This window comes from Girardinichthys multiradiatus, chromosome 3 (genome assembly GCF_021462225.1).
Source record: "Girardinichthys multiradiatus isolate DD_20200921_A chromosome 3, DD_fGirMul_XY1, whole genome shotgun sequence".
Classification (NCBI taxonomy): domain Eukaryota; kingdom Metazoa; phylum Chordata; class Actinopteri; order Cyprinodontiformes; family Goodeidae; genus Girardinichthys; species Girardinichthys multiradiatus.
In genome coordinates, this window is record NC_061796.1 from 48,810,111 (window position 1) to 48,822,716 (window position 12,606).

Sequence of the window (12,606 nt, forward strand, 5' to 3'; positions counted from 1 at the left end):
AGCTTTTCAGCAGATGGAAGCATGAAGTGCTCCAAAATCTCCTGATAGCTAGCTGCATTGACCCTGCCCTTGATAAAACACAGTGGACCAACACCAGCAGCTGACACGGCACCCCAGACCATCACTGACTGTGGGTACTTGACACTGGACTTCTGGCATTTTGGCATTTCCTTCTCCCCAGTCTTCCTCCAGACTCTGGCACCTTGATTTCCGAATGACATGCAGAATTTGCTTTCATCCGAAAAAAGTACTTTGGACCACTGAGCAACAGTCCAGTGCTGCTTCTCTGTAGCCCAGGTCAGGCGCTTCTGCCGCTGTTTCTGGTTCAAAAGTGGCTTGACCTGGGGAATGCGGCACCTGTAGCCCATTTCCTGCACACGCCTGTGCACGGTGGCTCTGGATGTTTCTACTCCAGACTCAGTCCACTGCTTCCGCAGGTCCCCCAAGGTCTGGAATCGGCCCTTCTCCACAATCTTCCTCAGGGTCCGGTCACCTCTTCTCGTTGTGCAGCGTTTTCTGCCACACTTTTTCCTTCCCACAGACTTCCCACTGAGGTGCCTTGATACAGCACTCTGGGAACAGCCTATTCATTCAGAAATGTCTTTCTGTGTCTTACCCTCTTGCTTGAGGGTGTCAATAGTGTCCTTCTGGACAGCAGTCAGGTCGGCAGTCTTACCCATGATTGGGGTTTTGAGTGATGAACCAGGCTGGGAGTTTTAAAGGCCTCAGGAATCTTTTGCAGGTGTTTAGAGTTAACTCGTTGATTCAGATGATTAGGTTCATAGCTCGTTTAGAGACCCTTTTAATGATATGCTAATTTTGTGAGATAGGAATTTTGAGTTTTCATGAGCTGTATGCCAAAATCATCCGTATTAAGACAATAAAAGACCTGAAATATTTCAGTTAGTGTGCAATGAATCTAAAATATATGAATGTTAAATTTTCATCATGACATTATGGAAAATAATGAACTTTATCACAATATGCTAATATTTTGAGAAGGACCTGTATATAACAGCAATGTTACCAAACAGGGTACAGTACTAATGAACGAAAGATGTATTTGGTGGTAACTACATCTCAATATAGAACATCTGTGTATCTGTTAACACCTGAATCTAAACTCCTGTGGGCGTCAGTATAAACGGGGCTGGAGCGTGCAACCCATGATGGAGGCTTTAGTCCTGGACACGGCCGTCCCAGGATCAAGTGCTGACTCTGGTGACCTTTGCCGCATGTTTTGCCCCTCACTCCACCCCCATTTTGTGTCTGCCTGCTTTCAAAAATACTGGAAAATAAAGGCCACTAGTGCCGCAAAAACAAATCTTTAAAAAAATATGAAATAGTGGGTATGAGGAGCCACAGACCTGCCCCCTAGGACCCCAGAAAGCCCACCCCCCTCCCCGCATGGGTACTCTGGGAGGACCACCACCACACATTTGATGTGGGGCCCATTTAAAATATTTTCCAATTATCATTCAATAGCGGGTTTGTTTTAGTTCAAAGACGTCTGAAACAAACAAGGAAGGAGCTGCTTGAAGCAACCAGAGGTAGTGGATTGTTAACTAGCGGGTTAGAAAGAGGACAACAGGTAAGAACAACAATACTAAGGTTTTATATAGTCAACATAAAGATGGTTGGTAGTGAACTCATGTTGAATTTTATAAGCAAACAGTTTAACCGTTATTAATGATGTACCATAGTTAAATGTAGATTAACTGGTAGCTAATTTCTTGCCTGTAGAAGGAAAGTGATGGATCAGAGGAGATGGAGACAGAAATACCAAGAGACACTGAATTACAGTCAACATGGACGATGAGACGATGAGGACCGAGACAATAGACTGAGAAGAAGAGAAGATAGAAAGAAGAAAATGTATTTAAATAATCACAAAACACAAACAGGTTTGGTGGTCAGTTAGCAGGGTCAGCAGGCTCTATTTTGGTTCCATGTTTAGGTTTGAAGCAACTGTTTTGAACGGACCACGTTCACCTCCACTGTAGTTACAGAACATTCAGGCTGCATGACTTATTCCACTACACTAAAAGGTTGTATTGTGCCCCTCTGTATATATTTTAATAGTATAACTGTGTAAAAACGAAATATATCCGGTGACTTAGCTCTAATAAAATATTTATTACACATATGCATGGAGTTGTATTCTATATTATAGTGTTCCCTTTATTTGATTCAATTGTATATCTCCATGTTTACTGTTTTGTAGTACATCATAGTACACTGAACTGTAAAGCTGGGTGAGATTCTTGCTAATATTCCGCCCTAGAATCCAGTTGTATGGCCCTTGTTTTACTTTGAGCACCAGCCCCTTCAGTGGTCTCTGCACGGCCCTGAATGCAGTTTTAGTAGAGGGGAGAACACACACCGTTATCGGGATGATGTGTGTAATCTCCTGCAGCAGATAATACAGATAATTCTTTAATACAGCGTCTCTTTGACAGCTAAAAACCCAGAGTTACACCATCTATCATCCACCAACACAGCCAGAACCCCTCCTCTCTTCTTAATGCGGTCCTTGGTTCCGTCGGCCTTGAGTAATTGAACACCATCCATGTTTATGTGTGTGTCCGGGGTTGGCGGTGTTAGCCCCGTCTCAGTCGGCATAACCAATCTGCTCTCTCCGTAGACTCTTTGAACCCGGTTAGCACTGCCATTTCACCCACTTTGTTGGGAAGGGATCTCACATTTTCCATGATAACGAACAGGATGACAGGTCAGCTCATAGGGAATATCGGGTCGCTTGGTGGAAGGTGCCACAGTGGAGCTATTGAGAGGTAGCAGCTGATCTCTGGTGTAAATGATAGGAGCATGGCCATTCATGTGGTCTTCAAACACAATTGCCATAAAGAAAGAAAACAGAAACAAAGATGTCCACAAGATAGTCTGCTCCGTAATGTGTACAGCCAAGTGGAACAAACAGGAACAGAAACACGTCTAAAATATAAATTATTAAAAAGATAAAAGTTGGAACTGAGTGGCAGCAGCTGAAACCTGCTCGTGGAGTCCAGGAAGTACAGAACTTTGTCGTTCACATGGCTTCACTCTGGCATAAAGAGCTCAGCATGTTCCAGGTTCAGGAATGCCTGGAAACAGGTTTCTGCAACTCCCCATTGGCTTAAGATGGAGGAATATATGCAGTTTTCTTCCTCTGACGGATCCACAGTGAAACCAGTCACATGTGGAGACCACTACAAGTCTGCCTCCTCAGAAAACAGTCAGGCAGTTCTCCCCCTGAGGAACCTTCAGCTCTCTGAAGAAAACAATCAGCTGATAAGAAACAACCAAGCAAAAAAACTAATTTCACTGAAGGTTTCCCACTTTGTAATGTTCCCATTCCTTTTCCCAACACGAAAAGTTATTTCTGCACTTAAGACACAGAACCATGAAGAGTTCCAGGAGATATTTTGTCCCATTCTTCATGCAAACACATCCTCTGGTGTCCAACAATACGGGTTGTCTCCAAAACTGATGACAGACCAGTCCAGCAGCTGTACCTTCCTCTTCCTCAGCCAGGCTTTTGGAATGTGGTTTCCATTGTCTTGGTGAAAAATGATGAAGGTCCTGGAGAAGATGTGGTCCAGAAGGCAGCAGATGTGGCTCTAAAATCTCTGCTGGACATTTCTGCATCAATGCTGTCATCAGAAAAGAGGAAATGATCCAAGCCCATACCATGATGAAACCTACCATCACAGAGACTGGTTGCTGATGGCAGGCTGGATGCTCCTTATCCACTATCTGGAGAACTGATCCATCTGATTCATGTTCCCATTGCGTGATGGTCCATCTCAGCAGCCTCTGAGCCCAGAGAAGCTGACTCGTCCTCTGAGGTTAAAAGCAGGCTTCTTCTCTGCTCACTGAAGTCTAAGAATGTAACTCTGGATTGTAGAGCTGGATGAAGATTCTCCAAAGAAATCCCTGCTCTACGAGGTTCTACCAGCTGGTAATGGATGATGGTTCTGGATGCAGAACCGTATGTAGTACAGTGAACCCTCGCTATATCGCGGTTCACCTTTCACGGTCTCGCTGCTTCACGGATTTGCATCGTGCATTGTGTTCTGCATTCTGATTGGCTAAACAGTCTCTCTGCTTCTTCTCTACCTGTGTGCCAATAACGTAGCGGTTTAATATGTACATGTACGTAAAACAACTACCGACAACAACTACCGATAACTATGTTCTTCTCTCGAAAAAACACACCTGCACTTTAGCCACACACCTGGCTTTAGAAGAAAAAAACCCTACAGAGCGGAGTCAGGATGCAGCGGCTCAGTCAGAAGAGCAGTGAAATATACGTGAGTCACTATTTGTCCTAATGTACCTTGTATTTGTTTTCCATAATCATTTTTCATTTTCTCCCGTTCTAATCCAATGACTCGGGTCACGGTGGGGCGGTGCTGATCTCCGCAATTTGAAGCCTTCAGTTCGTATTGATGATTAAAATTATTATTTTACAGTAGAGTAGTTATTTGTAAAAAAAAAAAAAGAAAGTTTATTCAGTACTTTTATTTGTTAAACAAATGCTTGGGCCTGTAAAAAGGTTTTGTTCCTTGGTTTCAATGTATTATGGAGTATTTCATTGTATAATAATTGTAAAAAAAAATAAAGGTTACTACTTCACGGATTTCGCCACGGGTACTTTTTGGAACGTAACCCCCGCGAAAAACGAGGGTTCACTGTACTGGAGAGTTACAGATTCCTGGGATATTTTCCTGACAATCTACACTGCGGATGTAGAAAGATCCAAATCCCAAACCTCAGAACATGTTTGCTCCTAATGGATTCTGTTTGGGACTAGATGAGGATCACCGATTCTGGTGGATTTGTGGCTTCATTATTCAAAGCTAAATCAGATCTTGTGATGTTGTCATCATTTTGAAGCTGTGGCTCCAGCCTGAATGTCCTGATGACATCCATCTCATTCTGTGTCTCATCAGGACCAAGTGCAGTTCATTATGGAGAAGTGATGTTGGAGCACCTCTCCACTGAGCTTCAAAGAGAAGGAGTATTAATGATTGGAGCAGCACCATCAGAGAGACCGAAACACCTCCCTCATGAATATAGATGGAAACCTGCCTGATACCTTCCAGAGGTAATGACGGCACTCAACATGCTCGCCAGGGAAAAATGTCTTCACCCTGATTCGAACGTAGCTGCTGCAGATAAATGAGTTTTTATTTCCTGGCGTGCCGATGTTGGATCAGAACAAATTCTATGTTCTGCTGGGGCTTCGTGGAAATCTGACATCAGCTCCAGCTGCAGCCGTCCAAAAATGAGCTGTGAGACAAGGAGAGCAAAACATCAGAACCAGTACATTCGGCTGGATCTGCTGCTTCCCAGAGAGGAAAAAGAGGTTAAGTCTGAAGCTGTGCTCCTCATCATGAAGCTGACAGACTGAGGTACTGACCCGCTTCTCCTTTATCATGTGACTTTAGAGGAAAGCCTCATCAGAGAGACGTTTTTAGGAAAATATGGAGACACATTTGGAGCAAACAGTAATACAAGCTTCTGCTGTGAGACCAGGTGTGAATGAAATAAATCAGCCAGAACATTAAAACCATTGACAGGTGGATGATCAGAAGGTAGGACATTTTAGATCCGCCCAGCTGCAAAGTGCCCAACCAGGACCCATTTGTAACTATGGAAACAACCTTTACTGACACAGTAACATAGAAATAAATGTGACAACACTGGGGGTGGAATCATTTGTTCTGGATGGAAAAAAATTACAAATACATAAAAGGCGTTATGGCACTCCCAAAAGGTCACATCCCATACATTCTTAGGACAAATGATTCATTTCATCGAAATTCAAACTTTCTTTATATAATTTTTGTTTTGCTTGCCAAATATCAGTAAAGTATGTAAATACACTATTTACTGCACTGCATCTTGCACGGTTCATACTGTTATCTACACTGTTACAAATACAGTAACTGTTTGTTGCTTTGTTTCGTGTTTTTTGTCTGGAAATACTGTATATGCTTGAATGAATGGATCGACCTAAAAGACTAAACTACCGTAACATGGAAACATGCCTTCAGATCTGTGTGTAAAATATATTTTAAGATTGATGTTTGATTTTAAATTTCTCCTTTGGGTCGTTGCAACCGAACATCCTGGTGGATTTTAAAATCAAATCTTTGAGAATTCGGATCTGCTTGCCAGAAAGACCAAAGCCAGAACAGCACTAGGTTCACAGCAGGTCCTGCAGACCAACATCAAGAACAACGTTAACACACGGACGGAAAGGATTCCAGAACCTAACCCTCTTTCGTTGGGAAAAACTAGGATATCTTTCAGGAATCAAGAAGATTTTAGGCAGGAATCAGGAAGAAATCTGGCAGAAATCAGTTAGGAAGGATTTAGCCAGGAATCAGGGAGGAATTGGGTAGAAATCAGAAACGAGTCAAGACGGAAACAGATAGGAATCAGGCAAGGATCAGGTAAAAATCAGGAAGGAATCAGGGAAGAATATCTGGTCACTTACCATGAAAGGTTCGATTCCACATCCTTTTAGTGACTTTTTTCCCAGAGGGTCGAATTCCCGAAGCCAACATGGTTTCATTCAGAGCATGGACGTAAAGCATAAGCCCATCATAAAATCCTCCGGCGATGATGTTCATCTGGAAACAGAAACAGGGAGTTATCCCAACAGGAAAACTGGTTTATATCATGATGGAGATCAGTCCTCATCAGGTTCTGTCCCAGGAAAGTGGCCCCGCTGGAGATCATCCTGGGGTTACAGAAAACACATTCAGCACAGAGTCAGTAGGAAACTGGACTATGAAAATGAAATTTCCATGAACTTCTGTGTTAGGGAAGGTTGGACATTTCAATTCTCATTTGTCATCCCTGGTTTAGTCCGCAGGATTCAGTTGAGATGTTTCCTGATATCTTGGACATTTCATACAGGAAGAGGAAATGGACGACATGTTGAATTATTGAATTACAGTGTGTTCACTTTAATATTCTGATTCCCTGGCTCTGAGTTATAAAGAAGTTGTCATCTTTGGACCGGAGTCTTTAAAAAAGAAACTGCTTAGTCAATCACTTAACCTGGATGGCATTAAATTGACCTCTGATAATAAAGTAAAAAACCTTGGTGTTAACTTTGACTAGGACATGTCATTTAAATCCCATATTAAACAGGTTTCTAGGATTTCCTTCTTTCATCTCCAGAACATTGCCAAAATTAGAAATATCCTATCCAGGAGTGACGCTGAAAAACTAGTCCATGCATTTGTTACTTCAAGACTGGACTATTGTAATTCTTTACTATCAGGATGTCCACAAAATGCAGTTAAAAGCCTTCAGCTGATTCAGAATGCTGCAGCAAGAGTTCTGATGAAAATTAAAAAGAGAGATCATATTTCTCCTATTTTAGCTTCTCTTCATTGGCTCCCTGTTAAATCCAGAATAGAATTTAAAATTCTCCTCCTCACATATAAAGCCCTTAATGATCTAGCTCCATCATACATCAGAGATCTGATTGGTCCATATGTTCCTAACAGAGCACTTTGTTCTCAGACTGCAAGTTTACTGGTGGTTCCTAGAGTCTCTAGAAGTAGAATGGGAGGCAGATCCTTTAGTTATCAGGCTCCTCTCCTGTGGAACCAGCTCCCAGTTTTAGTCCGTGAGGCAGACACCCTGTCTACTTTTAAGGCTAGGCTTAAAACTTTCCTTTTTGATAAAGCTTATAGTTAGAGTGGCTTAGGTTATCCTGAACTATCTCTGTAGTTATGCTGCTATAGGCTTAGGCTGCTGGAGGACATAATGACCACTTTCACCCTCTTCATTACATTCTCATACTACTCTCCAATTTTGCATTATTTGCTGTTATTTCAGCTTTTAACTTTGTTCTCTCTTTTCTCTTCCTAGAAGCTACACCTGGCCTGACTCTGTGTCTACTCCTCTGCTGGACAGGTGTGGTAAGGCGTATTCGTTTCCTGTTTTCGCTGCTGCACTCGGTGAATTGTTTGGTGTGTGAAGGTTCCCTCGTTTGATCTGATTTCTCTCTACTGTGATACCTCTTACTTGTTCTAATACATAAGCACGCTAAAACACAAAACACACAATTGTCCGTAACAATTGAAATAATCCCAAAGCAGTTTCTAATAACTGAATCTGACTGAACTGTTCAATGGTTACGATTAATTGGAATGTATGAACCTGACTGTTGTGAAGAACCTTGAGATGACATGTGTTGTGAATTGGTGCTATATAAATAAACTGAATTGAATTGAATTAAATTAAAGGCTAGAGCCAGGTTTATTTTAGAATCCGGAACCACCAAATTACCGGAACACAGTTCTTTTTCTTGGTCTTCTTGGTATGTAGTTCCACTTCCGGTAAATAATCTGTCCTCCCCTGTGCCAGTGAAATATTGCAGCTAGCAATCCGGCCCCTTAAATCTGCAGTGATAACAACCCTGTTAAAGAAGCCAAATCTGGATGCATCATTAATAAGTCATTAGAGGACCCAAAATCTAACCTCACACCTCTGGGAAAGATCTTAGAAACGGAAGTGTGTCAACAAATTAAGTCCTTTTTGATTTACAAATTATCTTGGTGAGGTTCTTGGTTGGATCTCAGTGCTGGGCTTGACACTGGATCATAATATCCTGATTGAGGGATTGGAAATGTGGGCAGTATTCTGGTACTGTGCTCAACTGGTTCAGCTCTTACTTGACTGACCAGAACCATTTTGTGTTGTTTGATAATTATTTATCAGAGCCAACAAAGATCACATGTGAGACACTCCAAGGCTCCATTCTTGGCCCCTTTTATTTGAAATCTACATGCTCCCCTTGTTCAGATTATAAAGTACTACAACATCTATATCTATGCTGATGACACATAATTACTAGATTATTGTAATGGTATCTATAGTGGTCTCTGTAAAAGTCCAATTAGGCAGCGCAGCTGCTGTCAGAGTCCTGACCAACAACAGGAAAATGAATCATATGCCAACAGTTCTTACATCACTGAGTCTAAAATCACTGGTCTACAAGGAACAGTCTCAGAGTTCCTTTCAGGTATGAACAATCTGGATATGTTAGGTCATCAGAGACCTGTTCCCCGAGTGTTTGCAGGACCAGAATCAGTACTCTGGAGCTCTACAACAAACTTCGAGAAAAAGAATGACTATCCAGAAAAGTTTGGCTCTTTTAGATCAGGGCTGGAACATGATTTGTTCCTGCAGCTTTCCCAGAAAGGACAAACATGACTTTTGCCCCTATTTGATGTTTTTCTTTCTGTTTATTTGTCCTGAAATAGATTTGTTTTGCTTTCTTCTTTTATCTGATGACTAAAATGTATTCTCTTTCTTTAGCAACTTCTAATTTCCTGTGAAGCACTTTGAATTTCTTGTGTGAGCACTGCTGGTCTAATAAAGTTGCCTTGATGGTAAGAAAGAGCCTAAAGACTAAACAGACCTGAAGGTCTGACCCTGTTTAAATAAAGTTAATAAGGACCAAATGAGAATGAGATAAATTCATGCCCATCCAAACAGATTTTCATGTCTGCAGCTTCCTGATGGCTGATCTCATGCTGTTTGCTACTGATACTTCCTGTTTGCTTTGATGTATCATGTTTCTCTGCAGGGATGGCTGACGTGCCATCTGATGGTGGTAACCACTTTAGCTTCCCTCTGCTGCTGGTCTGCTGCTGATTTACTGGCCTCAGTAACCTGCAGCTTTTCTGCTCAGACACCTTTAACATCTAATTTAATTAAAGCTCTGAGCTTCCACCTCTATCAGGGTGCACTTTGCAAACACAGCATCAAGGATCTACGATCACCTTAAGTCACAAACACCTAATGTCACTTTGCACCAAACCTGCTGGAGGAGAATCTCAGAAAACCTTTCCTTGTGGCGTACATTGTTTAAATGGGCAGATTTTACAGTATTTGGGCTCAGATCTTCCTCATGTGGTTAAATTGTTTTGGTCTCAGTGACTCTAAGCGGAGAACACTGTTCTCTCTGCAGTGCAGATTATGCTTTTACAGGTTTTAAATCAGAGAAATGGCGAAAAAGCCACGTCCAATGGTTCTCCAAGGTGTTCTTATGCAGCAGCGGTGAAGAAGAAAAACTCAGAAGAGTTTTTGCGGTTTTTACAGCTCTGAAGTGATTTTCGCAGGATTTAATTTAATCATTACAAAATAATTTAGTTTTCATTTTAAAATATGGGGCAACTTTCCAGACAAGCTTCGTGGTCTCCAGACCTGCTGCTGGTTTCCTGCTTGCCAGCTGATAACATCAGCAGCAGTGAGCAGCACCATCCATCATCTGAGACCTGCGTGGATGAGTGTGTGTGCACGTGTGATAGGATCAGCAGACTGAATTAGCTCTGATAAAGCAGCTCAGGTCAAACACAATTAACGTGAACAAGCTGTTGAAACCATCAGCGGCCTCCTGGTTAATTACATCACTTCCTCAATTTCTGTCCAATCAAATCAGTCCTCCATGGATCAACCATTAAACATAGATAGACCCAAGTTGACCAGCAGAGAGTGAGAACAAAACATAAATACACAGATATCATGTTTGTGTTCCAGGCAATCTCTGGAGAGGCTTTTATTGTGTTTGGTCTGGAGGAGATCTTCAGAAACTGAAAAAGGATAAAGAAGATACAGAGTGAGACAGATGATGGAGAATGATCTGAACAGAAAGTGAGAATCAGCAGATCATTAAACAAACTGGTGAAGTCAGACCAACAGAAAGATTAACAGAAGGAAGAACGTCTGCAACACCTCAGAAAGCCTCCTTGGAAGAGATGCTGACTGCTGGCCCCCTTTGCACCATCTCTATGGTAACCAGACTCTCTTAAACACTTTGGTTGTCAGAGAGTCTGACACGGAGCAGAGGGACAGAAAGTGTTTATGCAAACCATCACAGCATGTTCTGATTGGTTCCTGCAGAACCGTAGTCAGAATAAGGCTGAAATGTTTCATCTTCTATCTTATCTCCCTAATTCCATGCATTTAGGGATTGGTACCTTTCACATTGAAACCGATACAGTACCGATGCCTGGTATCTGGGAATCGATGCCGGCACTCAATGGTACCAGTTTTCGGTTCTTTTGTGTGTGTTTATGTGGTAATAAATGTTTTTTCGTTTAATTATAAAATCTCAACATTTTTCAATTTAACATATTTATTTCTCAATATCTAAACTTAAATGAATAAATCAAAACAACATCCAGCTGTTTGTATTGTAACGTCTCAGTTGTTTCAAACATCTCTTCTCCATGTTTCTGGCTGCAGACGACAAGTCGCTTACGGATGCAGGTGTGCTAACGGTGCCGAATGCAGGAGCTGTGGCCGTAGATCTGAGGCTGATGAAAATTGTCTCTACAGCCTTGAGGAAGATCTGGTGCTGAACCAATGCTTCCTTAGATTAGAAATAGAGGTGAGATTAGATTAAAAGGGAGTTTTTCCTCTCCACTGTCGCTACATGCATGCTCAGTATGAGGGATTGCTGCAAAGCCAACGCCAGTGACTGTCCACTGTCTCTACATGCTGGCCTTGTACTTCATGTCATAAATATTGCAGCGAGGGTAATCTGCACCGCATTTTGAAAAGTGGAGCCATACTTTCGAGCGCTTTCCATCAGTCATGCTTTGTTGACAGTACCAGCGACTACTGATGTCATTACGCTCTTGCAATGCTGTGTTTATGTTCGGCATGGAAAATCGCCCACTCTTCCACTCCCTCAGTGTCACAATGATGCGTTTAGGTAACAGGGTACTGTTTGATTTTACGTGAATCGGTACCTATAAAAGTACCAAAATCGGTACCCATCCCTGCATGCATTAGCATCCATCTATCTATCCATCCATTCCAAAGAAACTGCAACATCCAGTCAGGAAACCAAACACGGCTCTTATAGGTTGTGATGCTGACTGCGTACCCACGAGCACAAACTCACCAGTGAGTCCTCCATACTGTAGTTAAACATATTCCAGGCGTCCATCTTCAGGTTGGAAACAAACTGTTGGTAGTCCGGGTTCTGAGGCTCCCGGTATGTCAGGATCTTCACACACTGAAAAAGAAAAGAGACGGGTTTAAATTGTACCACTGAACTCAGATGGATGGATGGACGGGACTGGACTGGACTTCCCAAAGTTTGAATTCCAACTGGGAGAACTGGAGGTGACCCAGCCACCCTGAGTGCAGTATCCAACATGGCTGCACCAGGGTGGCCAATTTAAACAATTTATTATCCTTCAGCAGGAAGAATGTTTTCTAAAGATGCTCTCACTGCAGCTCCAGCATGTTTCCAACTGAAGCTGCAGCTGTCAGGTGATGCAAAGCCTCTCTGCTGATTGGTGGAAAGCAGCTCTCACCTGGAAGGCCTCTTTGGCGATGGCGTCATCTTCGTCACCTCGCTCCCACGGCTGCTGGCCTCTAGAGTTCAGACTGTCAGCAAACAGGTCGATGAAGAAAAACACGTATTCAGAGTGAGGAAGGATGGCCAGCCAGAAATGGATCATAAGCTTCCTGAAGACGTCTGGTGAGCAGCAGACAAACATCACTGGAGGAGGAGTAGTAGGAGAAGAATTTTGAGTCAGAATGCTGCTTTAACATCTG

General features: G+C 42.4%; 1 protein-coding gene and 1 long non-coding RNA gene across 3 annotated transcripts in view; one reads left to right on the plus strand and one right to left on the minus strand.

Moving 5' to 3' along the window:
• LOC124865756 (atrial natriuretic peptide receptor 1-like) overlaps positions 1-12,606 on the minus strand; it is an 88,907-nt gene that overhangs the window by 50,123 nt on the left and 26,178 nt on the right. The window contains exons 3-5 of one of the 2 annotated variants that reach the window (XM_047361132.1): positions 12,363-12,526; positions 11,945-12,058; positions 6,506-6,641 (exon numbers count right to left, since the gene is read on the minus strand). In XM_047361132.1, coding sequence (XP_047217088.1) covers positions 6,506-6,641; positions 11,945-12,058; positions 12,363-12,526 — 414 coding nt within the window. Of the gene's footprint in view, positions 1-6,505; positions 6,642-11,944; positions 12,059-12,362; positions 12,551-12,606 lie in introns of both variants that reach the window. The other variant, XM_047361131.1, reaches the window with a different exon arrangement.
• LOC124865757 lies at positions 10,578-11,337 on the plus strand. The gene is made up of 3 exons (XR_007037657.1): positions 10,578-10,826; positions 11,003-11,077; positions 11,281-11,337. It is a non-coding gene; the product is annotated as an uncharacterized LOC124865757 (long non-coding RNA).